This window comes from Drosophila takahashii, chromosome 3L, assembly GCF_030179915.1.
Source record: "Drosophila takahashii strain IR98-3 E-12201 chromosome 3L, DtakHiC1v2, whole genome shotgun sequence".
Lineage (NCBI taxonomy): Eukaryota > Metazoa > Arthropoda > Insecta > Diptera > Drosophilidae > Drosophila > Drosophila takahashii.
Window position 1 is genome coordinate 1,941,939 of NC_091680.1, and position 27,271 is coordinate 1,969,209.

At 37.5% G+C, this 27,271-nt stretch overlaps 1 protein-coding gene and 4 non-coding genes across 5 annotated transcripts; all 5 read left to right on the plus strand.

Annotated features, from left to right (window-relative positions):
* Nucleotides 1-1,720: 1,720 nt before the first annotated feature.
* Nucleotides 1,721-25,808, plus strand: ru (roughoid). The gene is made up of 4 exons (XM_070215273.1): nt 1,721-1,983; nt 22,141-22,561; nt 24,339-24,723; nt 25,121-25,808. Exons 2-4 carry the CDS (start codon nt 22,301-22,303, stop codon nt 25,435-25,437), a joined length of 963 nt encoding a protein of 320 aa, XP_070071374.1. The 5' UTR covers nt 1,721-1,983; nt 22,141-22,300; the 3' UTR covers nt 25,438-25,808.
* TRNAE-CUC (transfer RNA glutamic acid (anticodon CUC)) lies at nt 15,976-16,047 on the plus strand. Its single transcript has one exon. It is a non-coding gene; the product is annotated as a tRNA-Glu (tRNA).
* On the plus strand, nt 16,253-16,324 carry TRNAE-CUC (transfer RNA glutamic acid (anticodon CUC)). The gene has a single exon. It is a non-coding gene; the product is annotated as a tRNA-Glu (tRNA).
* Nucleotides 16,537-16,608, plus strand: TRNAE-CUC (transfer RNA glutamic acid (anticodon CUC)). Its single transcript has one exon. It is a non-coding gene; the product is annotated as a tRNA-Glu (tRNA).
* TRNAE-CUC (transfer RNA glutamic acid (anticodon CUC)) lies at nt 16,801-16,872 on the plus strand. Its single transcript has one exon. It is a non-coding gene; the product is annotated as a tRNA-Glu (tRNA).
* Nucleotides 25,809-27,271: the final 1,463 nt, after the last annotated feature.

Sequence of the window (27,271 nt, forward strand, 5' to 3'; positions counted from 1 at the left end):
TAAAAAATGTAACAAAATTTTAATTAATTGGAGAATATATACTTATTATTTAATTTATTGTTTATTATAATTATTATTATAACGATATATCATTTAATTGTAATCTACATTTAATTTAATTATAATTTAATCTGAGCCATTTATTTAAAATATATTATAACCTTTTAATCTATTTGTAACTGGGAATAATTGGGCCACAATTTAACTGTTTTCTTGCCTTGCTGACAGCACCCCCATATCATAATCATCAGTTATCTTCGGGCTAATCAGGGTAATATCCAGTTCCGTTAGGATCTTATCACCCCTACTTTCTATAGAGGAAACACACAGAGGCCCCCGTTCAACTGCCACTTAATTCGGCACTCGAAATCTGCGCGAATTGAAATAGGATTCGCTAGGGGGTGCAAGTGAGATAGGGGCAGTGTGTGGGAGTGAGAGGGTGCGAGGGCCCTCATCAGCTGTCAGCGGCAGCAGAAGGAGGCACATTTGATGAAGATGTTTCTCGGCAATTGTTAATGTATCTCGGGCTCTTTCGATGTTTGCTATTTGCCATTTGAGCAGGGAGAACCTCAGAAAGCAAAAAAGGCCACAAACATATCAGAAAAATTGTATTCGATATATTAACAAGTCGCGCTACAAAAGAGATGAGTGGTCCCCAGAGATCCCCAGAGATAGCCCACATAAATAAGTATCTGGTAGCCGGTAGTCCGTATCTTGTGCCATGTATCTTGTATCTGATGGATGCACCTTTTGGCACCCAATAAACAAGTCGAAAACAGCAGCTGAGTTCGAAGTGATTTGATTTATTTCGGCCTGGGCGAGAAATCGGCTTTGGAATTTTCAAAAAGAGAGTTGATATCTGGAAAAGGTAAATGAGGAAATAAATAAATAATAATTTGAAATGCTCAATTTGATTCTGAAAATATATAAAATTTCGAAATTAATGAGAAAAATGTAAGCATAAAATATATAACCCTCTTTAATAAAAGGGGGAATATTCATTTTGCCAATACATCAAAGGGATCTATTAAAAAAATGTAATTATTAAAACTGGACCTTTACATAATTGTTTCGCTAATGAAATAATTAAGTTAATTAACTAAATAGGAAAAATATCTTGTTTTACAAATGAGTTGAGTGGAATGATGGTTTTTTTTGGGGAGAGGGGTGTGCTAACTTAATGAGTGACTTGTTAATTATCCTTCGGCGGCTGCATCTTTATCTTCGTCTCCCTCTCTTCCTCTTTCTCTCCCTGTCGCACCTGCAGCTGCCGGTAAAAGCCAGCTGGCTCCTTTGCACACTCTTCCCCTCTCTTTTCCTCACGCGAATTCTTGAGGGTTTCACCTATACCTTTACCTTTACCGTTCACCGGATGGATGGCCAAAAGCGAAAAGCCACGACAAAGGAAAACTTGGCAACGCGTTCGAACTTCGAACATGTTTGCTGCACCTGGCTTTATTGTTCAAAAGGGGGTTTTTTAAGAGGGGGTTTGGAAGGGCCGAAGGGGGGCGGTTCCTTACCTTGGCCAGAAAGAGCCGGCTTTTCGAAAAAGGGGTGAAAAATAAAACACACAGCGGAATGTAACCCCTTTGGTAAGAGAGCCTCTACCCCTTTTCTTTTCTGTTTTTTGTATTTTTTTTGTTTTGGCCAGGCCGGCACTTTGCGAATCTATAAAAGTATCGGGCCGCATAAAAAACGAGCTCAGTTGTGAACGGTACTTTGTAAAGGCAACCGGCGGGCAGCACACGCGACTAACGGTTAACTGGAAAATCGAGGAAAATAGTGGAAAAGCCCCCAGAGGAAAATCGCATTCGTACTGCCAACTCAAATTTACTGCTCGGATCTACTGCCGCAGTAACTTGTCGCTTTTCATCTCGGGAAACAGAAATAGAAGGAGAAAAAGAAGCTGCAACCAGTAAACATAATCCTCTTCACCCCCGGATGTCCTGAAAAAAAGTCAACACATTTCTTCGCCCCTTTTCGGTAAGTCATAACACACCCCCGCCTTGGATCCTATCTCCCACTCCACTTCTATATCTCAACCTCGGAGATCCCTAGCCCCAAGAACCCCTCGAAAAAATAAATCTATCGGCTTAAAACTTGGCAAAACTCAACTCCAAACTGAACCAAGCTGAGCTGAACGTATTTGAGTAGAGTAAGCACTGGAAAAAAATAATATAAACTTTTCTGAAACTAAAAAATAAACTTTAAAAACAAATTAACAATGTTCAAAGCCTAAAATTCTTATTGAAAAATTGGTTTAACAAATCTACAAGTAAACTTTTACCTTATAAATATTATTGTTTTTATAATATATAAATTGAGTTAGTTGTAGTTGTGTTTTTTTTAATATTTTCTCATTGAAATTTGATATTATAAATGAAGACCTTAAACAAAAATCTTTTCTGTATTAGGAATTGCCATACCGATTTTTTTATGTGAAAGTATTTTCTTAATAGAATAATTTATGAACTACGAGGGCTGTCTGATAAATAACCGACCTAACCATGATGCACGCGACTTTTTCAAAAAATTTTTTTTTATTTTTCTACATAGTCTCCTTGTAACTGAACACACTTCTCCCAGCGATGCTCCCATCTCTGCAACCCTTCCAAATAGTACTTGACGTCTTTGTCTGCAAAATACGAGTTCACGAAAGAGATTGCCTCCTCATTTGACGAAAATCTCTGGCCGCCGAGCGCAGTTTTAAGTTGAGGAAACAAAAAAAAGTCGCTTGGTGCTAGATCCGGTGAATAAGGTGGATGGTCAAGCAGTTCGAACCGCAATTCGTGGATTTTCGCCATGGCGACTGTTGAGGTGTGAGATGGGGCGTTGTCTTGGTGAAACAAGACTTTCTTTTTTTGCAAATGTGGCCGATTTTTCGAAATTTCTTCCTTTAGCTTGTCCAATAATGATGCGTAGTATGCTCCTGTTATAGTTTTTCCTTTTTCGAGATAGTCGATAAAAATAATTCCATGGCTGTCCCAAAAAACACTCGCCATCACTTTCCCAGCCGAATACACAGCTTTGGGTTTTTTTGGGGCCGGTTCCCCCTTTTCAATCCACTGTTTAGATTGGATTTTTGTTTCGGGCGTATAATGATGAATCCAAGTTTCGTCTACAGTTATCAATCGGCGCCAAAACTCGGTCTTATTGCCTCTAAACTGAGCCAACAGAGCGCTGGAAATGTTCATGCGCGCACGTTTGTGGTCTAACGTAAGCAAACGCGGCACCCAACGCGCGGACAGCTTTCTCATGCCCAAATCTTGGTTTAATATGTGACAAACACGTTCTTTTGACATCTTCATAATCTCAGCTATTTCCCTAACTTTAATCCGGCGGTCGTCTAGTACCAATTGATGAACTTTAGCGATGTTATCGTTAGTGGTTACAGTTTTTGGACGCCCAGGACGTTCATCATCTTCCAAGCTCCTGCGACCACGTTTAAATTCAGCTGCCCAAAATTTTACGGTGGTAAACGATGGTGCAGAGTCACCATACACAGAGTCCAACTCATCTTTGATTTGTGAAGGCGTATTGCCTTTCAAAAATAAAAATTTAATTACAGCTCGATATTCAATTTTTTCCATTTTGGGGAAATCACCGAAATAGACTCACAAAAACGACTGTCAACAGATAATTGCGCAAGATAAATTTCTGAAATTTTGGCGAGTAGCTTTTATAATATGCACAATTTGAAGTAGACACTTTTTTTTCAGATGTGCCGCTATCTTGACGTTGAGGTCGGTTATTTATCGGACAGCCCTCGTAAAATTCGACAAGTAGTTAATATATTATATGTATTTTATATCTTTATGTATTTTATTAAAATAATATTTAGTTTTCCTATTTTCCGCACCTACTCAAATCTTAGTGCATGTAAATCTGCATCTGTCAGTGCGGCAGCAGCTTCAGCATCAGTATCTGTGTCTGCTTTGTATCTTCTGGGTTGTAAAAACATCTGTGCTAGTCGTTCGGTATCCGTATTTGTTGCCCCCTTTTTTTGGGATGGGCCGACTGCATTTCCTTTTGCAACCGAAACCCAGCAGCCACCCACTAGTCACACATTGCGTATACGCAACGTGGATATAAGCGCCATTTCAGAGGAAAAACGTTTGTGAGCGAAAACGCGGGTTTAACTAAAAACCGTTTGCGCCCGAGCTGTCAGCAAATGGCAAGCACTTTTTATAAAGGTCTCCCCCGAGATTCCCAGAAACCCCCACTTTTAATACCCTTTATTCGTAGAGTAAAGGGGTATATTGTATTTGTGGGAAAGTATGTAACAGGGATAGTTGTGTTTATTTATAACTAACGAAATATAGAAGAATATTTTTAAATCGGACCAATCCCTAACAAGTTAAGAGAAAATAAGGGAAGCAGAATGCAAGCAGTGCAAGCAGTTGATTTACTTTTTGCTCCCTCGCACTCCCTTTAGCTTACCAATGGGTATCTGATAGTCGAGTTGCTTGACTTTAGCGTTCCTTCTTGTTTTCTATGTGGGCTGCCCTGCTCCATTTTTCGATATCTTTTGTGGGATCTCGGACAAGTGCTACTTCTGGCCAACTTCTTGGCCAGCTCACTGCTACTGGTTGGCTGTTCGATTTCTATTGTATTTTTGTTATTTGGTCTGGAAACGGATGGATGGTTGGATGGTAGGTGCGTGTAGGCAGGAGTGGCCAACGATCGATTGAGGGTCTCTATGAAGTGTATATAGAGTTCCATATTTATTGTGGGCGTTCTTCAAGCTCCCAGTTTGGACATCCATCTTGCCACCAACTAAGTTCGATTGTCTCCACTTTTGTTTACTTTTTGATTTATTTACTCGGTCTCAAAAAGTATTTCATTCAATCGCATCGATGCGAATTTTTGTTTTATTAACTTTCCAAATTTTTTTCTCGGTTTTTCTGGGAAAAGTTTTGCTCCATCAAGTGCAGAAAAGACTCAAAATCAGATTCAAATTCATAAATCATCTACCCAATGACAATGCCTTGGGCTTTTGTCTTCGGTTAAGTTTTTTATTTATTGTCGAGTGCATGAAAAATACGAAAAAATTAATGCGTTGGCTATTTTTAAAAAAATCATACGCAATGCATTTTAATTTTTCTCGTGTCTCTTGTTCGTTTTTTGTTTGTAATATATGGTTTTTTTAAATGTGTCAAGTTTGCTTTTTTACAGAGATCAGAAGCCGAAAAAATTAAAACAAAATAGCGAAACAAACAAAAAAAGGGAAAAAATACCCAAAGACCTGATTTTTCTGAATGACTTAGTTTTGTTTACCCGAATTTTGGGTTACTTTTCTTTTGTTATTGTGTGCAGAAAAGTGGAAAAGTTATAGGGAGAAAGATAGAGAGAGAGATATGGGAAAAAGTTTCCTAAGTCATATATTGAATCAAAAGGAATAAGCAAAAGTTAAGCTGCGTATTAAAATTACCATCGTAAAACTCGTAAAACTTTAATTACTATTTATTTCCTCCTCCACTTCCTTCTGAACTTAATTTGGCCCAAAACTTCTGACTGCCATTAAATTCAGCAACTGATTTGTGTTCTCCCCTCTTTATTTTCTCAAGGCAATTTCAATGCAAAAGTCAACAGTTTATAGTGTTTAATCATTCCTAAGCTGTCTTCAGCCCCCATTTTTCCCCCTTTTCCCCGCTTTTCCGCCCTTTTGGACCACCTTTGACCTTCATTAGTGTCAGACCCTCTCGCATTCGCATTAATCTAAGCAGACATTTCAAGTTGAGCTGTTGCAAAAGACAATGGCTCAAAGAGTTTTGTAGTTTGTCTTGTCGGCCAAGGTGCACACGCACACTCTGCTCCAAAGACATAGATAGAAATACAGATGGTATCTTTGAGATACTCGCAGAAACGCATACAAATCAGAGCTAATAAATTAGTGCAGTTTATGCTAGAGCAGCGAAATAAATTCAAAAAATATTTCGCAAGCTTTTGAAAGACGAAATACCAAGGGCACAATATGTGATAAAATAATGTGGTGGCTACAAAAAATATCTCTCGAATCAAATCTATCATAAAATTTAAATTTTTATATAAAAAGTATGTACTCCCAAATTATTTAATTTTTCACCATAAATGAAAACATTTTGTTAACTTCTAAACAAAGATACAGATATTATCCACAAGATACTTTACAAAAATAAATTTATAATCATTCGTTTTATAAACCTAAAAAATTAAAAGATATAAAATCTAAAATATTTGTGTGTCTAAATTTTCTGTTTTGACTTCAGATTAATTTTATCAACTTGAACACTGATGTAAAATTTTACATTTTTTAAGCAGAATGGATGATACTTGTCAAAATCACTGGAAATAATTTAGAATTTTACGCTTAAGAAATTGAATAAATTCCACAAAAACTGCCGGATTATGCAACCATTTGAAGTCGCAACACCCCCAGAAGTTGCACCCCCACCCAGCGACTGGCCACGCCCCCTTTTCTGAGGCGCCTCAAAGTCTCAGGGCGAAACAAACAACAAAACAAAGAATTCAAGTGGCGTGTGTGTGTTTCAGTGTGTTGCACAAAAAACCAAACCGAAACGAAAAGTCCGAAAAAACCAACACACTCGGCGGCGACTGAAGGAAAAACCTTCGCGGCGGAAAAACAAAAAAATAAGCAGAGCAACGATGTGAAAAGTTGAATGCCTAACAAGTTGAAACACGCTGAAAATGCTGAAGAAAAAAATCAGAAAAAAACGTAAAAAATAAATAAAGAAAAACAAAAGCTCAAAGATGGAGCACACAACAATAATAACAACCAGAACAATGACTTGGAAAATGTGGAAATGTCTTGGGAACCTTGCAAAATGGATGAAGCTGACGTTGTTGTGGGCCCTTTGTTGTTGTTGCTGCTGCTGCAGTTTGTTGAATTAGATAAAAGTTTAGGAAATGTTTATGCCAAAAAGTAAAGGCGCAGATGAATAGCGAAGGAAACTCCTTTTTGCCGAAAATATCCTTGATGAAGGAGGTTAAGGGGTTCGAAAGTCTCGGGGGATTTCGATGGCCAAGAAATGGATTTTACAGCCTTCAACTCGTAAAACTGCAACTGAAGTTTGTTTTGTGGAAGCTGTAATTATTTAATGAGGAGCAGTCTCTTTTTTGTCCATCAAAATTAGATTAAAAGTGCCCCCATGAAAAATGAAAGTGAAAAATGGAAATGAAAGATCGGCGAATACTGTTTGATATAGAAATCTGAATATAAAAAGAAAAATTTGATAATAATTTTTGGAAACTAAAAAATGATTTATATAAAATAAGTCTTAAAGTAAAAAGGTACGTTAAAAATGTGACAAATATTTATTAATAAAAAAGGGTTAATTCTAACATTTATTTTTTAAAATATACGCTTCAGTTAACTTTTTAATGTTTAAAGAGTGCATAAAGTATATAAATGTTTTATCTTTTTAGTGTAATAAATATTTATTTAACCCATTTTTCATAAAAACAAAATACCTACATAAAGTTAAAAAAAGAAAATTGTAAAAAATAGTATAAAATCTATTTTAAGTTCTAAAAATTTTCCTTGAGAATTATTTGCCTGTATTTTTCTTATTTACCTAATGGGGGAGTGATGTAAAGGAAAATGGATGAGGAGTAGGATAAGGTAACCTGGCAAATGGCAGCCGGAAATGCACCGAAAATAAATGTGGGTAAAAATGCCAAGGAAAACTGCAAATCTGTGAGAGTGTTTGTGGGTTCGCTCACAAAGTTTGTTTCTTTTAGTCTGGCATTTCAGTTGGAAGAATGTTGTCTACACGTAAATATTTCACACCAAACACAAAAGGGGGTTCTTCAAGTGCCCGAATACAGAGGCGTAGCTGCGGGGGGGCGAGCCGGAAAAAATGCCTAACCAGCGCAATGTGCAAATGCAAATGCGACTGCAACTGCGGAATATGAATCACAAGAATAAAAAGAAAAAAGTGCAGCCACCAAGGGAACTCCGCACACTCATCGCTTATCGGCGATTTCCCCCCTTTTTCACCTGTCTCAGCCCCTCTCACCTGAAAAAACCGCCTGCCCCCTCACCCCTTTTCATTCATCAATGCTGTTCGACGGAGGTGAAAATTTCGTGCGCGCGACTAAAACAAAAGAAAAAGAGATCTGAAAAAGTTCAGAAAAGAAAGAAGAGCAGCTAAAAGATAAGACAACAAAGATTCGCGAGCTGGCGATAAACAAAAAAAAAACAAAGCAAACAATTGCGAGTACTGCAGTGCAAACCACAAACAAACATGCCAAGAATGCATCCCACAGATACATTTACAGTGCCTGCACCGAAATTAGAAATTCCATTTAGAAAGAATAATAAATATTTCAGATAATTTAATTAATTACATTTTAGCTTATTAATCAAAATGGGTTTTAGATTCCACACCATTTGAGTTTATAGTTTTTATGTCAGAATTATTTAAAATTGTGAAGTTTGGATATGAATAAATATTTTTAAGGGCGCTTTCGGAATACATTATGAAAAATTTTTAATTAGTTTATATCTACAAATAATTACCAAATTTCGGGTTTTAATTACAAACCTCAATGTCAAACAGTATTCGTTATGCTTTCAACGTCCAGAAAATAATAGGCATGTTTTTATAGTTACTAAAGTTCGATTAAAATTAGAAAACTGAGAACTAAATATTTTTCTTTTAACGACTGATCACTGTAGGCCTGCATCTTACGTGTGAAATGACACTAAACCGTCCCAAACAAATTCTGTTAATACTGCATTCAAGAAAAAAAAGAAATAAGAATGCAAAAATCTGGCGAAAAGTGAAACGAAACTTTGCCAGGGTCGAATTCTATTAGAGAACCGACCTAAACCAATCCAATCCGAACTGCGTTGAGGTGAATTTCAGGTGAGTCAGGCCCACGCAATGCGAACACCTGAAATCCGCAACGATAAGAAAATATGAGGGGAATTTGGAGGGGCCCCCAAAACAAGTTTCTCACGAAGCGTGGGCCAAAGTCTTTGACGTCAGCAATTGAAGTTGGTTGATAACTATCAAAGCTAAGCTATTGACACAATTTGTATAAATGCCTTTTGCTTTGGAATAGAGTGTTATGACGAGGTTGTCACGGTTAAGGGGTATTTCCTATTTGCACTAGTAAAATCTGACACTCTCATGTGAAAAATATTTGCCAACAAAAGATTGTTCAAGAATTTAATTAAATAAATCTGAGCTGGTTAAAATTTCACTTCATATTTATAGTTAAATTACCCATATAATTCAATAAACTGAATGGGTTTTAGTTTTCTAAAAAGTGCCATAAAAAATAGTAACCAATTCGATATATTATAACATGATGATATTTTTATTTCATTAAATTATTTTCCATGTTAATCTGCTTTACCATTTTTTTTGTTAAATTTTGAAACTATTTGATCCAATGCAACGCACTTTTGTCATGTAGTATTTATGATGGAATTAAGCAAAAATCACGGACAAACCGAACGCAAATCGTTTACAAAGAGTTATCACCGCTATTTGGGTTATTATTTTGCATTGACAAAATGTGAAAAACCTGAAAAGAACGTCAGACAAACAAAAAAAGGAAAACAGCAAAGCTGAAAAACCAAAATCGAGAAAAACACAGAAATGTCCGACAAATAGCACAAAAAGAAAAAATGCATAGAAAACTATATATATGTGAAATGAAATATTCTGGCAATTAAACAGCAAAAATTGTTGGGTTTTCCGTTTTTTTTTCTTCTGTTGGTTTTTGTTTAATTTTAATGTTTTCAACCGCAACACGAATTATGCAGATTTACAAACGCCGACAAAAAGGTGAAAAGTATTTATATAATTAAAACAGTATTCTCGTCGAGGGATGTGGATGCTGACCACCCAGAGATAGTTGCTCCCAATGATCAGAACTGGCAACCGATAGATAGATGCACTTGCAGATACATAAGTACACGTATCTGGCGGATACCAAAGCCAATCTGCATCTGCAAATGACCACAAAGTGAGAGCGTTGCACAGTTAACTCAATTAACTTATAAAATGTAAACTATGCGAGGCAAACAGCTATGGTTTATATGTAGTGTAGTATGTAGTATATGTGGCTCCAGCTCCCAGACGAGAGATCCAACTGGAGCCCCAACAACAAGCTCAGTGAGCTAAACGGCAACGGTGATTAACTTTTGTCCATCTACAAAGGCGATGGTCACGTGACTCACGGTTAAAGATAAGTTAAGAACGAGTAACGGGAAATGCCAAACATATTTTAAAAGAATTTTATAAAATCCCCAACTCAAAAATTTCAAAGAATTTTAAATTTTGTAGTTTAAAATATTTACATTACCGATTGCGTATTTCTTGATAAAATAAGATGTGATTTCTTATACTTAATATAATATTATAATATAATTTATATACCTATAGTTTAATATAATAATTTAATTTTTATACACACAAAAAAAATCCATATGGTTTTTACATTAAATATTAATTTTGACCACATCAAATTTACCTGGCCCCATTTCAAGTTAAAATTGATATTACACAATGTAAAATCGATCTAGGTTTCATATCCATATTTTTTTGGGTATAGGTATGCTTATCAGAATGTTGGAAGATCCAAAAAGAGATTCTTACAGTATGCATTTTCGAAAAAATAAGATAAATAGCTCGGATCAATAGCATTTTTGGTATTCGGAATATATTTTCTGCTATTGTACTATTCCAAAACCCACCTGTTTATAAACCTGATCATCTCTAGCGCTTTTCACAGTTTCCAGCCTCGGCCCATGCCCATGGTTTTCCATATGTAGATGCGTGCGAAGAGATACGTGGTTGTATCTACAAGCTACAAGTTACGCTTTGCAGACTCGCGTACTCACCTGAGCGCGAATAATTACCACGCCAAGAAAAGGGGAGTGAAAGGGGGAGTGGCAGGTGCGAGGGGGGTCTATCTATAGGCGCCGCTTTCGTCCAAGGTAGAAGAAGAAGAGGCGGTAAAGGGGCGGAACGGGCAACAAAGTTAAACCCGAGTTGTTGTTGGGTGAATGTCGAGGAAGCGAATGTAGATCGGTGTATATATAATATATAGATATATCCCGGTGGGCAAAGGGGACAAGGGGGCGGGGCAGGTGGGTCATCGGCGGTTCGAGGGCAGCGCCAGCGGTGCTAATGTGGTTATGAACGCCAGTTGGCAGGTCAGCAGGCAGCGAGCTTGGAGTCTCCGCAGTCTTCGTCTTCGCTAATCGAAATGTGATAATCGGGGCGGGGCAGAGTCCAGTTCATTGAGCTCCTAAAAGGGCGGCCAAGGGGGGAAAATCCGGGTGTGAACCACATTTGCACCGACTTCGCCTCAGCTATTGAACCCATTAATGACGCCGCTTTTGCCTTATACCTCTATGTACATATGCCCGCGATTTTCTCGGCTCGTGGAAAGTCGCACGAAATATGGATCGCACATTAGCTTGGGAAAACTTGACCAGCGGTGAAATCGCTAGGGAAATCGAAGGCAAAGTTTTATTGGAAAAGCCCTAGAAAAATATATTTAACTTATTTATTTAGATTAGGTATTCTAGGTAATTAGAAAAAAATGATTTTAAGAAGATGGATTAATTGTGTTAAAATACTAAGATAATGTATAATAATAATTTAATTTAATTTTATAATTACTGTTTATATTTTGATTTGTGGTTATAAAATTGATTTTGTTTATATTTCGTATTATCATGTTCATGTTTTAGGTTTTTTTTTAATAATTAAATATTTTTATCTGCCTAAAAATATTTATTTAATAATATTAAAAAAAAGATGACTTCTTTAACCAAGTTTTTGCTTGTTAATCAAAAAAAGGAATTTAATTAAATGGTGTTTATATCTGTTGTAACATTTTGATTAAATGAAATAATAAATTCAATAAAGTTCTTTGTTAATATATAGCTAGCTCTTTATAAATTAAATTAAATTAAATAATAAATTCAACAAGAAAGGAAGCTACCTTCGGCCAGCCGAAGCTTATATACCCTTGCAGATAAAGTAATACTCACTCGGTGCAGTTCCAGGGATTCCAGATTCAGTGTTCCTATTTTTGAATTTTGTTTTTAAGTAGGCAAGAATTAAAACGCCTACTTCCTACAAATTAACAAGAATTTTCTTATATATGTTTGAATATTTCTATGGGAGCCTTAAGATATAGTGGTCAGATCCGGCTCGCTTCGACATATGTACTACCTGCAATAGAAAGAAGACTTTCGGGAAAGTTTCATCGCGATAGCTTTAAAACTGAGAGACTAGTTCGCATAGAAACGGACAGACGGACAGACGGACAGACGGACCGACGGACAGACGGACAGACGGACAGACGGACATGGCTAGATAGACTCGGCTATTGGTGCTGATCAAGAATATATATACTTTATGTGGTCGGAAACGTCTCCTTCACTGCGTTGCAAACATCTGACTGAAATTATAATACCCTCTACAAGGGTATAATAAAGTTCTTTGTTAATATATAGCTAGCTCTTTATAAGAAATATTCCGTAGTATCCCAGCATTAAACCTTAAACAGATTTTTCCCAAGAAAAAAGCACATATCACTCTTTTACCCAAGTTTCCCAGATAATAGAACTCTAGATCTTTAGGCTTGCTTGTTTGAATAAGAACTATTTAAGCACCAATTTAAGCTGTCTCATTTTAGAGCATTCCTCATGGCTTCTTGTGTTTTTCTCCCCCAAATGCTTCCTTCCTTCCATTCTTCCTATCTTCCTTTCTTGGCAATCTGTGGTTTTTTTTCGCCTCTTTTATTTGTCTTTCCAGAAACCAGAGTGGAAAAAACGCGAGAACAAAAGGCTTGTCAAGCCATTTCCATTTTCATTTCCATTACCGTGCGAATTCTGGCCCGCTTTTCTTTGCGCTGTTTTCTTATTAACATTTTTCACTGCCCGGCTTGCGGATTGGGGGAGCATAATTGCCTTTTGATGTTGCTGCTCGCCTTTGGCAATGGTCATGTTGGTACTCCCCCTTAACTACTCCCTTTTTTCTGACCATTTAAAGCCACATTAATTGTTATGATTTACAATGAGAAAAAACCATAAATTAATTATTCATGGGGCCGGCAAACAAGTGGGGAATGAAAATTCCTGCCCTGGGTCAATGTTCCATTGGCAGGGCAATTTCCGCGGAGAGTTTCCTTCCTGATTGGGAATCATCGGAGGCAGATCAGCATCCAATTAGCTAACGGAACTACGTGCAAATCGTTGCATCTCAGCGCTAGCAATTCTCGAACCGTTCGGCGAGCGGCGAAAGATACTTTTGTATCTCGCCGGTAAAAGCGGGTTAATTGATGGCTTTTGCATTAAATTGCTTCACTCGACACAATCAGCTGAAAAGTGGAGAGAAAAAAAAAAGAGAAAGAGGGGGGAGAGGCAGCAATTGACCTGCTCAGCGATATTTGTATCTTTGTATCTTTAGCTTGGAAGTTAATTATCACAGTGTCGAGAGCATCGCTGCTCAGTTCGTGCTGCAATTTCCATAGATGTTTATTAGAAATTCTCAAGCCATAAATCAAGCTCAGAATGATCTCAGAATGCCATCTGCTGGCCATACGAAAAAGTATCTGTGAATTTAGAGGTTCTTTTGGGATATGAGCATGGTAAGAAAATTATTTAAATACAATTATTCACATTAAAACTAATAAGCAAAGCGACTGCGGTTACACGGCTATCTTGCATTGGGCACACGCAGATTCTTCTTTGAATTCACTTTTTTTTGTCTTTTTCTTACTTTTAATTTTGTTTTTAAATGCAACCCTGCCTTAAAATTAAACCTTAAACTAATTTTATACCAATTATATCATAAGAAAAAATAATACTAGTTCAAATAATTTTTATAAAATATAAATAAATATTTATAACATTTTTTTCTCCCTGTATGTGGGTGTTTAATTGGATTCTCCTTCGTCTAGACTTTGTCTCGCTGGGCCACGCACTTTAATCGGCTGCGTGCTTAATTTATTGATATGTCATCGTCTGCCCAGCAACCACTTCCACACTAATCCCCCCTTTATTTAGATTCTCCTTGACAATCTCCACTGTGGCCTCATGCCAAAGTGTTTGTCATTTCCTGGCATTCCGCAAATACTTCGCTCTACGTCTTTGGTTTTCGGCTGTAGTTTTCATTTTCATTTCGTCGTTTTAGTTGCCATATTACGAAATTGGCCTCCCCCTTTCGGACTGTTTATATATCTGGCTATTATATATCTGGGAATGTTCAATTTCCAAGCTGAATGAAACTTTAGCCACCCCGATTCGATCTGCTTTGGCTGTTTGCGTGATTCATTTTTTCCACATATTTTTTTTTGGTTGTTCCGTTTTGATTATATAAATGTATGTACTTTACTATACGTATGAGCATTATGCTTGTCTGGCTTTTATATTTCGTTTTTCGTTTTATTATTATTCTTGTATTTTCCTATATTTCCGTGTGAACTTCCGTTTTGAACCGCCCCCTTCGCCCTCCATTTCTGCGGACTGGACTCTACTACCTTCTGAAAAAGGCAAAAGTTTGGAACGTGTTTGAAATATTGATAGCGAAATGAGCAGGGACCACAAGAACAACCTACACAGCTACAAGCCAATGCAGAGAGAAAAATTGTAGTATTTTAATTTTTTTTATTTTGAGATGTATTTTTATATGTCCAAATAAAAAATTACAAATTATTTACATTCATATTTTTGTAAAAACAAAGTAAGAATATTCTTGAAAAATGTAATTCCTTAAAAATACTCATCCACTTCTTTAATTTCAACTAATGTAGTTTTTAGTATTACTAAACTATTACTAAATGATTACCAATGATTACTAAACTATTACTAAAATGCTACTAAAATAATAATTTGTATTCCATAAGCTTTTTTCGCATCTTAAAACATTTTAGTTTTCAAGATTGTATTTCATAACCTTCTTTTTTTGCTTTGTTGTGTTCTTATAATTCCCAAGTTCTTTTTTCACCTCTTTAAACATTTTAGTTACCACGTTTGTATTTCATAAGCTTCATTTGTTGTGTTCTTATAATTCACAAGCGTTTTTTTCACATTTTAGAACATATTAGCTTCCAAATCACCTTGGTATTTTATTACCAATTATTATTTGAAAAATTCTATACTAATTTTCTTTAAGTGCACTCTCACCCACTTGGACCTTGCACCATCGGTGGTTGCAGGCAACACCTACTGCAGTCGCAGTCCCAAAGTTGTCCAGAGTTCCCCTCTTCCCGCGAATCCCCTCGATTCTGTCTGTCGTTGGTCTGCTGCTTGTGGTTGCTGTTCGCCGTCTGCCTCGTTGTTTTTTTCTGTCTTTTTTTTTTGTTTTTGCTTTCAGTGGTGGTAGTGGGGCGTGTGACCTCTCCCACCTTCCCCCTTCGGTGGCCCCTTTTACGGTTGCATTAGACAATAACTGGTAATAATCGTTGAACCGTAAAATAAACATGGATACCCGGTGCACTTGTTTAGGCAGCAACAACAACAGCAGTGGTCAGGTGGTTCAGGTGGTTCGGTCGGTGGTGTCTTTGTCGCTGCAGGTGATTAAGTCTGTCCACTGTCCACCCATCCTCCACCATCCACCGTCCACTGTCCCTTGTCGTCTGCCGGACGTTAACTGATTTGTGCATTGACGCGAAGTCGTAGAAATATACGAAAAGACATAAATACTTAAGCAGGGAGACGCAGACCAACGAAGAAAAGCGAAAAGGGTTACATTGCGGTTTTCCACAGATCACACAGACTGGCAGAATTATAAGCATATGCCAGCGCTTTGCATTCCATTTCAATCCGATCCGATCACATCCATAGGTAATTTACATTCGTCATCGTGCTTGGATTTTCTGCGTAGCGATCTGTGATTCAGTGGTTATTTATAAACGTCGATCAAAATAAATCTCCAAAAACAAAAGCAAACTATTCAGTCGCACGACTGAAGCTGGCGTTTGACGCGCCACGTATTCATATCCCATATTGTCTAGTGGTTAGGATATCCGGCTCTCACCCGGAAGGCCCGGGTTCAATTCCCGGTATGGGAAATATGGTTCGATTTTTTTTTTATAATATATAATTCTTTATTTTTAATTTAATTTAATATCTAAAGGAAAATATTTGTTATTAAAGTTAATCAAAATACAAAATCGGTACAAATTAATGAAAAATGCTAATGTTTTTTGAAGATCTCTTATCTATAATTAAGTCTTACCTAGGTTCTTGATTACCTGAATGAAAAGTACAGTCACATCCCATATTGTCTAGTGGTTAGGATATCCGGCTCTCACCCGGAAGGCCCGGGTTCAATTCCCGGTATGGGAAATGTGGTTCAAATTTTTTTTACATTTTTATTTTTATTTTTATTGTATTAAAAAAGTATTATCTAAAGGAAACTATTTGTTTTTTAAGTTTATCATTGAACAACATCTGTAAAAATACGAAATATATGAAATTCCAATGTTTTTGGAAGATCTTTAATCTATAAATAGGTATTACCTATGTTCTTAATCACCTGTATGATAAGTACAGTCACATCCCATATTGTCTAGTGGTTAGGATATCCGGCTCTCACCCGGAAGGCCCGGGTTCAATTCCCGGTATGGGAAGTATAGTTCAACTTTTTTTTTACGATTTTAATTTTTTTTTTCAAGATATTAAAAAAAGTATTCACAGGAGAATAAGATTTTATATCCAAAGGAACGTATTTAATAATATAAAAATACGAATAATAAAAAATTCAAACGTTTTTTCGAAGATTTTCTATGCTCTTGATCACCTGTATGAAAAGTACAGTCACATCCCATATTGTCTAGTGGTTAGGATATCCGGCTCTCACCCGGAAGGCCCGGGTTCAATTCCCGGTATGGGAAATATGGTTAAATTTTTTATATTTTTTTTTTAAAAATAAAATGTTTAGTAATGATTGCTGTGGGAAATTTTTTTTACAGCTTCTCGTTCTTTTTATTTCCATACTTTCCCATCTAATCATGGCTCTATTTCACTTTTAGACCACCAGCGAATTGGGCAGCTTTGAAATTCCGTTCCGTTGGCTGTTCTAAATCTCCGAAATCTCGGCTCGACATCAAGAGCAGCTTCTGCTCCATTCATTCTTCTGTTGAAATTGTGCAAGCAACAACAAAAGCTCTTGTGGTTTAAGTTTTATGTTGAGCGTTTTATGGCCCAGAGGCGGTCCAAAGGGGGCAGAAAGGGGGGTCCGAGTAAGGGCAAGTGTTTCACACAGTAAACACAAGTTAATGAAATTAAAACGTAAGCAGCAGACACACAAAAACGCAATAAACACAAAAGAAATTACAATTAAATTGAAAGCAAAGAGAAAGACCATCTATTGGAGTGCGAGGAAGCGAGAGGGCAATATCGGGGAGGGAGTGAGATGGGGCTAGCGTGCTTCCCACATTCTGCACTCTTCACTCCTTTTGCCCAGTGCAACTTGACATGCAACCCGAATGGAAATGGAAATGAACTTTGAAGCCTGCGTGGGCCGTTGTTTCTCAGTTTCTCGGCGGCTTGAGAATTTCAAGTCGCCGGCTATCGCGATGCTCCAAATGCCCCCTCATCGTCAGACCCCCCTTTCTCCCCCTCCCTAACTTTTTTCCAACCCCACCCCTGCCGCATTTCTTCTGTGATGGCGTGCGCGACTTTTAATCGCATTCGCTTCAATTGTCGGAATTTTATTGTGAAACCAACTAAGACTTTGGGCGTCAAAGCCTCCCAACCCCCCCCCCTTCCACTAACTAAACTATCCCCCTTTTGGGCTTTCCATGAACATCTTTCATAACGCTTCAAATGCGAAAAGAAACCTTTGAAAAAATTAAAAAAAGTGAAAACCTTTCCCAGAGTTACGGGTACAGTGAAAGCTCGCATGGGTGACCTTTAAAGTACTTAGTTAATGGGTGATTTTTATCAGCAACTAAATCGGTTTTGTACCGATATAGAAGTTTCGTTCTTGATCCTGAAATAAAAAACCAAAAGGTGACCCCGATTTTTCAGCATGACCTTTCAAGGGTAAAATTCGAACTTAAAACAAACTGAATTAAATTCACATCGTTTATAATGAGTTGGTATATTTTAATAAGTTAATATATTTTACTATTTTGTAAAAAAAATTACATTTTTTTAAACTGGTGACCCAAATCTTATTATTTTAAAAAAAATTTGTTAACTTTTTTACTTGCGTATTACTTTTTTAATTTTGATTTAAATGAAATTAAAATGATTCAATGATTTTTGATCAAAATGGTTGATTTGTATATTCATTTCTTCTGTGTAAGCTCCCATAACTTTTTCTTTGATCCCACCATCCCGCCGACATAAGCGCCACCCACCTGGTAAACATTTTTCAATTATAGTTTTATAATAATTTTCTCGTCATTGTTGGTAGTTCATGTTCGTCTTGTTGTTGTTGCTTGCAGTTCATTTGTTGTTGCGTTTTGTTAACGTAACTTTCTTCGTTATTCTTTCACTTTTTTCGACCCGCCCACTGAAACTCGAGGGAGCTGCCATCTCAACTCGTTTTCCATAACTTTTGCTCTCGACCCAAAGGCATTTAAGCCGCGTTGTAATTATGTATTTTTTCCCGTACATTTCATTTCTCTCTCACTATTTCTTTTGGGTGGCTTTATGCACCCTGCGGCTTCAGTAATTAAATTTGTTTTTGTCTCTCGCCCTTTCGCTTGCCAACTTGCAATTGCAACTAACTATTTACTCAGGAGGGAAATCTTTCCCAGGAGTTGTGGAAAAAATTCCAAAAACGTGTGTTTCGAGCCAATTTAGCTGGCCCATTGAAGCGCATAAATCAATAAAGGAAAATAGCTAAAAAACGCACACATATTTGATAACCTTAGGAAAAAGTACTTGGGGCAAAGGAATGGAATGGCAGGCAAATAATGCAAACACAAATAGTCAGCATTATGTAAATGAAATGTTTGCCCAATGCAAACACAAAATGCGGTCGACTAGGGGGAAATCTAGAACAGCAGCTCAAGGAGCAGGTCACTGGAAAAATAGATTGAATAAACCAATTACCACCCACTTTTTAAGCAAATAGAGGCGATGGGGTTTAAGGTTTAAAGGTAAAACATTTAATTGCAAATTGAGGGCGGTGCCATTTTATACAATCATTTTAAAAAGTTTGATAAAACATAACAAAAATAAAAAAATTATAAACTTAAAAAAATGAATAGGAGAAAAAAAACAAATTTAAAATATTTTATATTTTAGGTTTTAATTTTTAGTAACACATTCGGATGCTGAACCTTTACTTCTTTAGGCTTTGCGTTGATTTGAATAATTTTATATATGTAAATAGAATAGTTGGATAAGTAAAGGACTTTTCGATGCTTTCCATTAGACCAATAATATTTTTCATATATTTCGTAAGTACCCTTTTTAATTGGTAATAAACCCTTTGAATAACCTTCCCATTAATATTTTATTTTCTGTGTAAAGAGGGGATATGAAAAACCATTGCTAGCTCCAAAGGAGGTTGGCTTGCATAATCAACTTCAACGGCGAGTTGAACTTCGATTTTTGCCTTTTGCCAAATGAGCCAAGCAGGAAGGCAAACACACAGGGTCCCAAAAGGGAAGTGTGGGGAGGAAAATGAACCGACACCGGCACAGAGGAAGTTGGATGTTTGTTTCAAGGATATTGTGCGTTTCAGTGTCCTGCACACGAACAAGTTGCGTGCCAAGGACAAAACACAGAACTGAACTGAGCTGAAAAAGCTGAAAGCAGCAGACCAAGTTGAACAAACCGGCCCAAAGCAGCCAGGAATCGATGTTTAAGGACATTAAGGATACACCTGTCGATATTTTTACAGTTTTTGGCATGCGCCTGCCTGCCTTCCTTTCTTTCGCCCCCCAATATTTCGGATCCATTAACCGGTTTGCCAGTTGTGCGCCAGGATCATTAAGGGGCAGACCAAGAGCAACACTTCCGTCTGCGAAACAAGTTTTTCGCTTTGGAAACACATAGCAGGGAACAGGGAACTGGGAACAGGACACGACAGGACCTTCCACTATCCCAGTTGTTCGGGGCCACAGGTAATCACCATTAAAACTCATTACCAAGAGCAACTGCACCGCACCACAACAGAACTGAAACGAACCGAAAACCAAACCGAAAAGGACACGCCATGGAAACTCAGAACCGAAAGCCCTTTGAAAATAAACCAAAAACACTATAAACTAGCCGAAACCAAAACATGCACATAAAGTAGTTAGCCCTCGGGCCCAAAGCCCACTGGTTCTTTTAGATTAGTCAGCCTGCGAGTTATTTGCTGTCTACTCGAAACAAGGAGCCCATTAAATTGAATTAGTCCTTGGTTTTCACATCAGCAGATACATTCTTCGGTTGGAATATATGTTAAACTTTTAATGAAGTTTTTTTTATATTTAAAAAGAAACTTGAAATAACAGAAGTTCTATTTTAATCTTAACAATAAAATTAGTTTTATGTATTATAATTGAAATAAGTTTATTATTTTATGCTTATAAAAAAAGTACTGAAATATAAGGCCACATAACTAGAATTTCATTTTAGATTTTTTTCCACCATATGTAAAAGGTTTTTTTTGGTAAAAAGTCTAACAATGTGTTTGATGTACGGCCAGCTCTATTAGTTCTTACCATACATTTCACCCAGAAAAAAAAGACCGAAAAAATCTAAGACCGAATTTCTTACATTACTACCGTTTTGTTCTTTTATTTTTTTAAGACCATATTCTTATATTGATACCAAAGGGTATTGATTTAAGACCAGTAAATTTAGATTTAAGTTGAACTTATGCACGCGCGCGAAGCACGGTGCGATGGCCCAGTTGGTAAGGCGTCTGCCTCTGATGCGAGAGGACCCCGGTTCAAAAACCGGACAAGTCAAAGTAAGTAAAAAGTTTTTCAAATGTATTTCAATTAATATTTCCTTAATAACTTTAAGAACAAAAATGTATTTAAAAAGTTAAGTTGTTAATTTACTAATTAAAAAAAAAAAAAAAGTTGCGTTGTGAGCGGGAATTGAACCTCGTACCCCCAAACACAAAATAATACCAGAATCCAGCACCTTGGCCCCTGGGCTATGGCCTTATTATTTCCTTCCATGGCAGAATGCTTACAGGAGCATTCAAAGAAATTTATTTATGTACTAAAAATAAATTTAAATTTAAGTACGTTTTGTTCTTAGAGTAAGAACAGCGGTCTTAAAAATCCGTTCTTAAAATAATACCATAAATTCTTATAATGATACCAAACGGTATAAAGCTATTTTTGAGACTCAAACAGACACGTTTTCAGACACAATCAGAACAATTTTTTCCCTGAGTGTTCTTTTTATGCAACATTTAATTTGAAGATTTATGATCATAGCTTCGAAGGGCTTTGTATCCCTGGCTTATTGCAAAAATGCCTTTTGGCGTTTCTTTTTTTTCGACTCCTTCCTCCCTGCTAAGAATTCGGAATTCCGTCTTAATCTCAAGTTCGAGCACTTTCGGGGTTGCATTTTGGCCTTCTTTTCTTTGGTGCTGCCGCAGCGGAAATAAATTTCTTGTGAGTGCAAAAAAAAGAAATAAATTCTTGACTCTTTTATGGCCGTCTAGGGCCATTAAAAGGGGGGGCGACACAAAGGAGGAGAAAGGGGGCACCCGGGGGATATAGACCTGAATGATGGCGCCTCTGGCGATGTCGAATGTCGTCGTCTGCCAAATCGAGAGACGCGTCGGGGAGAAATTGCGCTGCAGTTGTCGTCAAAGCCGGAGACAGTCGCAGAAAGAGAGACAACCTTGAGCTAATTTGGCCATAGTCAGCACCGCGTAATCCCCGTTGGCACTGAGAGAAAATGGTAGTAAAAAGGAACTGATATTTTTTTTCATTTTTACAATGAAACAGTGGTCCCAAATAGAGGAAGTATACGTTATATGACATTTAATCGACAGATTAAAAAAAATTATTTAAAATTTTAATTAATTACTTTTAGTTTATGTTTGTCATCATAATCATAACAAAAACATTAAAAATTCTTTAAAAAATATCTTAGGGTGGTTCTAGTAATTTTTCCCATTTAAATAAAATCCTATAAATTCAATCTAAATATTTTATTCAAGTGATCACTCTTCCCCTTCCTTCCAGAAGGCCGTCGCCGGGGCCAGACAGCATTCCGCTCATCTCACCATGACAGAAGCCGCCTCAGCTGCTCCTGCTAAGTGGGGCACCGTCACAAGGCAGACGCCCCAAAAATAGACCCCGCAGCCAAAGGGAGGAGGTGGTGGTGGAGCAGGAGGAGGAGGAGATGCCGCCCAGTACCGTTCTGCAAATGCCGACGGCTCCGTCTTCGTCGAAATCCGGACTGGTGCTGGGCGTCTGCTGTGACCAGCTGATGGCGGTGCAGCATCCAGTGCATCATCCAGTGCACCGGGCATCCGGAGCAGCAGCATCCAAAAGTAGTGCCCCGGATTGGGGGAATCACAAGGCGAAACATCTTGAGGGGATTGCTACCACGACTTCCAAGTGGATTCCACCCTTTTTCATTATCCTCGTCTCGCTCTTGGAGGTGAGTACACACATACCAAGCTAAAGCCCCACGTCGGGCGCCAAAATGTGACCGCTTTTTAATGCGATTACGAGGGTTGATTGAGGGTCATAAAAGCCACATTTGGGGGTGGCCTCAAAGGTTGGGCCATGAGGTTTCCATGACATCGCATATAAAAGCACAACATTCTGGTTCGGTTTAATTGTTGGCTTATATAGTAGAAGTTGCCCAGCAACCCTTGGGATAGCCAACATATTGGAATTGGGCTTACATCTATCCCCTGATCTCTTGTGATGGCTGATAAAGGTCTTGGTAATTACTTATAATACGATTTAATCTCAGTCTTTTATCTTATATATTTTTTAAATTTACTTTTGGTCTTAAATATTCCAGAAAAAATCAATAACCTCAATTTCAGGTTGAATTACATCTTATAAAAAATAGTAATCAACCCTATAAGGCAATTTCTATAGGTTTTTGCACATTTTCCATTCAGCTTTAGTCCAATTTTCATTACATTTAGCCCCACACCCAAGTATTTACAGCCAGAATGCCCCACAGCATCTTACAGTCACGTCTGAATCGCGTTTTGTATCTCAAATTAAACGGGATGGCCAGCGAAGAGGGTTGTTTGTTTGGCCATAACAAAGATGCCGTATCATATTTCAGAATCCCCCCCAAGTATTTCCTCTACCTCCACCCATGCCACCCACAAACATCGGAGATCTGGTCGAGCAATTGACTTTTGAGGCAAACAAATTGCCGACAGGGCCACACACACAGAATACTTAGAGTTCCTCTGGCGAAACCCAAACCCAATGCATTTGTAAATGGAAGTTGGCTTCCGGTTAAAGGATATACGAGTAGCATAAGTGAGGGGCGTGAGGAGGGAAAAAAAAGGGGGGCCTTTCTGGTTATATAGCAGAAGGGATAGGGATACAGAGTGCGTGCGAAAAATCCAACACGTCTACGATTTGTTTTCCGCGTCTGGCTTTTTGCACACCACACAGACTGGACGCCGCCGGGCCACAGAAAAAGGGGCGATTTGGGTTGGGATTCAGTGGGGGAAATAATGGGGAATATACATATATAGGGAAAAGGGAAGGAAAAGGAATTGATGGCGACGTCTCGTCGCTGTCTGCTGGCAGTCTGCGCCTTTGGGGGTTGCTCTGGCCACCCCTTCTCCTCCAGGAAAGCTGTCTCGGCTGTGCGGGCTTGATGATTTTATTGCTTCCCTCCTTTATCCTGGGTATGGGGGTTCCCCCATAAAAGCCCTGCTCTTGAAGTGGTTCGGAACTAGTTCGGGATAAGAGAGATTTATGCAAAAGGTTGCTTGGGATGTGGAAGCTTTGTTTGCTTAGTCATAAAAAGTTAAGTGTTTCGAGACAGTTTGCCATTTTAATCTAAATTTATTTTTATAGATCTCTAGAGTTGGGATTAAAGTTTTTAAAGGTACAGAAATAATTACTGAATAATTCTAAAGAATATACTTTAAATTTATTTACTAATTTAAACTGATTTTGGCATTTATTTTATATTGATATATGTATCTATGATGTTATTACTATGGAGTTTAAGGATGTATTTACAAATAATAACTAAATAAAACTGAGAAGTATTTTAAACTACCTTAAAAATGTTCTTATGGATTTTACATCCTATCCTAACAATTATGCTATACATATACATATATTGGATTCAGAGATTTTAACTTATTTTATTAAGTTTATAATTATATTTAATATAGCAATATTATTTAGTTATTTATACATTCTTTAATTCTTTTATAACCCCACAGCTTCTTGTATTTCTGTGCGTGGGAGCTGATTCACCAGAGGATTCCCTTCTGGTCTATCGTCCTGACCAGCGTCTCCAGCTCTGGAGATTCCTCAGCTATGCCCTGCTTCATGCCAGTTGGCTCCATTTGGGTTACAACGTTCTCACCCAGCTGCTATTCGGAGTTCCCTTGGAGTTGGTACATGGATCGCTGAGAACGGGTGTGATTTACATGGCTGGCGTTTTGGCTGGATCTCTGGGAACTTCGGTGGTGGACTCGGAGGTTTATCTGGTGGGTGCTAGTGGGGGAGTATATGCCCTACTGGCCGCCCAACTGGCGAGTCTTTTGCTCAACTTTGGCCAAATGCGACATGGAGTTTTTCAGCTAATGGCGGTGATTGTTTTTGGTAAGATAACTAAACTTAAAAATTAAAAATTGCGTGCTTAGGAAAATTAAAAAGCTTTATTTAGAACGCAAAAAGTTAATAGAAAACAAATTAAATAGCACGATTTAATTTTAAAATATTTTACTAAAGCTAGAAAATATATGTGAAATTTATTTTAAGCATTATTTAACTTTAAAAAAAAAGGCTTACAATATTTGTTAAATTTTATATTTCTATATTTTAAATTAAAGATAACTACAATGCCTGAAATTAAATTAAAATTTGGCAAAAATAGTTAAATTAAATATAAAATAACGGATTTACTACAGTTTAAAATATAACTTAAAATAAAGCATCTGTTAATTGTCCTGTTATTAGATTCCCATTTTAATAATTTTATTATTTCCTTTCTTTTCAGTCTTTTGCGATCTTGGCTATGCCTTATACTCCCGAGAACTGGCAATGCAGCAACTGCAGACGCGACCCTCGGTCTCCTATATCGCCCACATGACCGGAGCTCTGGCGGGAATCAGTGTGGGTCTGCTGCTCCTCCGGCAGCTGGATGGTGGCCTCCGACCACGCCCCCTCCGCTGGCTGGCCCTGGGCGTTTGGTGCTTGTTCAGTGCCTTTGGGATCGCCTTCAACCTGGTCAACACGGTGACAGCTCAACTCCTTGCCGAGGAGGAGGGTCAGGTGATCAGGCAGCACCTGATGAAGGACCTCGGAATGGGATGAGGATCCTTAAAAGACTGCATCCCATACTCATATATGTCTCCTCTTATGCCTTAGTCTCTAGTCACTAGTCGGTAAGACTTTCCCCAGGACAGTGTGCTCAAATAACATATCTATGTATCAATATATATCCATCGGATATCCTGTATCCTGCTCAAAATACTCTTAGCTCGTAAGTCGTCCCCAAAAAACATTTATCTTATGCCAATGCCAAAGGAGTGGAGAAAAGGGCCTTTCAACAACTGAGCCTGGCTCATCACATCAAAGACTTAGGATCGGGTTTGGATTGGGTTACCTAATCGATGGACTCCTCCTCCATTGAGTTGCCTACTACTTAGTTTTAATGCCAAACCAGAGCTTAAAGACCTAAAAATATATATCTGAAATATAATTATTTGAAAAGAGAATTTCAACTCAATAAATTACCAAACTAAAGAGTAAGCCTAAATGTGTTTTATTCGGGGTAAATCTGTAACAATGGGAGAAACCATTCTAATCTGAGGTAAAAACTGCGCCAAAAATCCATGCTAATTTCCCCAATCAGCTCAAAACGGCTGCCAATCAATGGGCCAACATTTCGAGGGGCCAGGCCAGAAATTAATAACAAACAAAAACAGAAATTAGCCATCAGCTTTTGGACATTGTTCTGTTTTCAGATTGCCTCACCAGTTGTACAGAGAAAAAAGCAGTCTAAATCTCAAATAAATGGCCAAATGAAAATGAGAACGATTGTTATTTAATTAGGAGGGAATGTTCTTAAATCAAGAAAAATAAGATCATTTTTATTTTTTTTAAGAACGATTTTTTTAAATAATAAAGATTTTCTTATTTTAATATGAGTTTTGTCTTTATTTAAGAACATTTTTTCTTCATTTAATAATGTTTTTTTCCTTATTTAAGATTTATTTCTTTGTTTAAGAACGTTTGTTCTTATTTTAGTTAGTTAAATTTTCGAACAAAATTGTTCCTTAAATTATTTTTTGCCTCAGTGTAGTAACCCCATTAGCCATGGTCAAAACCGGGGGGGAAACTCTATTATTATCGGTTTTGGATTTCGCATTGGCCGAAAATGAAATTGTAAACTTGTACCGAATGTGTTTTCTGGGGAGCCGAAACGACGGGCCAACTGCCAACCGCAGCACCACCAAAAACCAAGAGTGCATTTTGATGAGACATTGATGGTTCAATCGAACAGTCCAACAAGCCAACAAACCAACGACTAACCCACCCAGCCAGTTGAGCCAATTTAGCAAGCCATTTGCGATTCCTCAATCGAATCGGATTGGAAATGGAAGTAGAGGGATCTTCGGGGGATCTCTGATTTTAGATGGAGGATCGCTTGGAGGATCACCTCGAGTTCTCGTTAAGTCGTCACCAGTGGCATCGCTTCAAATCGCCTGGTATCGAGTATCAAAGTATCCCAGCATACCAAGTATCGTACTGCCTCCAACTCAATTGACAGTTGACAACAAATATTTGTGACATTAAATGCGGCTGCTCGCAGATGCGAACCTTCAGGGGTTCCTCAATGAAACAAGAGGTTCTTTAGAGGTTTAAGCTTCTTCGGGATCGTGCACTCAAAAAAAAAGGAAGCTGGAATTATTGGGATAATGTAAAGAGTTATTAAGAATTTTATAAAACTGATTTAATGACGAGAAAGATAATTATAATATTAAAAATTAATGACAATTACGTAAGAGAAGTTTTTTGAAAAAATTTAAGAACAGAATTGTAATTTTAGACCTCTATAAAATTTGATTTAATATTAGAATATTTATTAAATTCCTTAATTGTCTAGTAGGCTGAAAAAATTATTTATAAAATCGATAATAAAGGG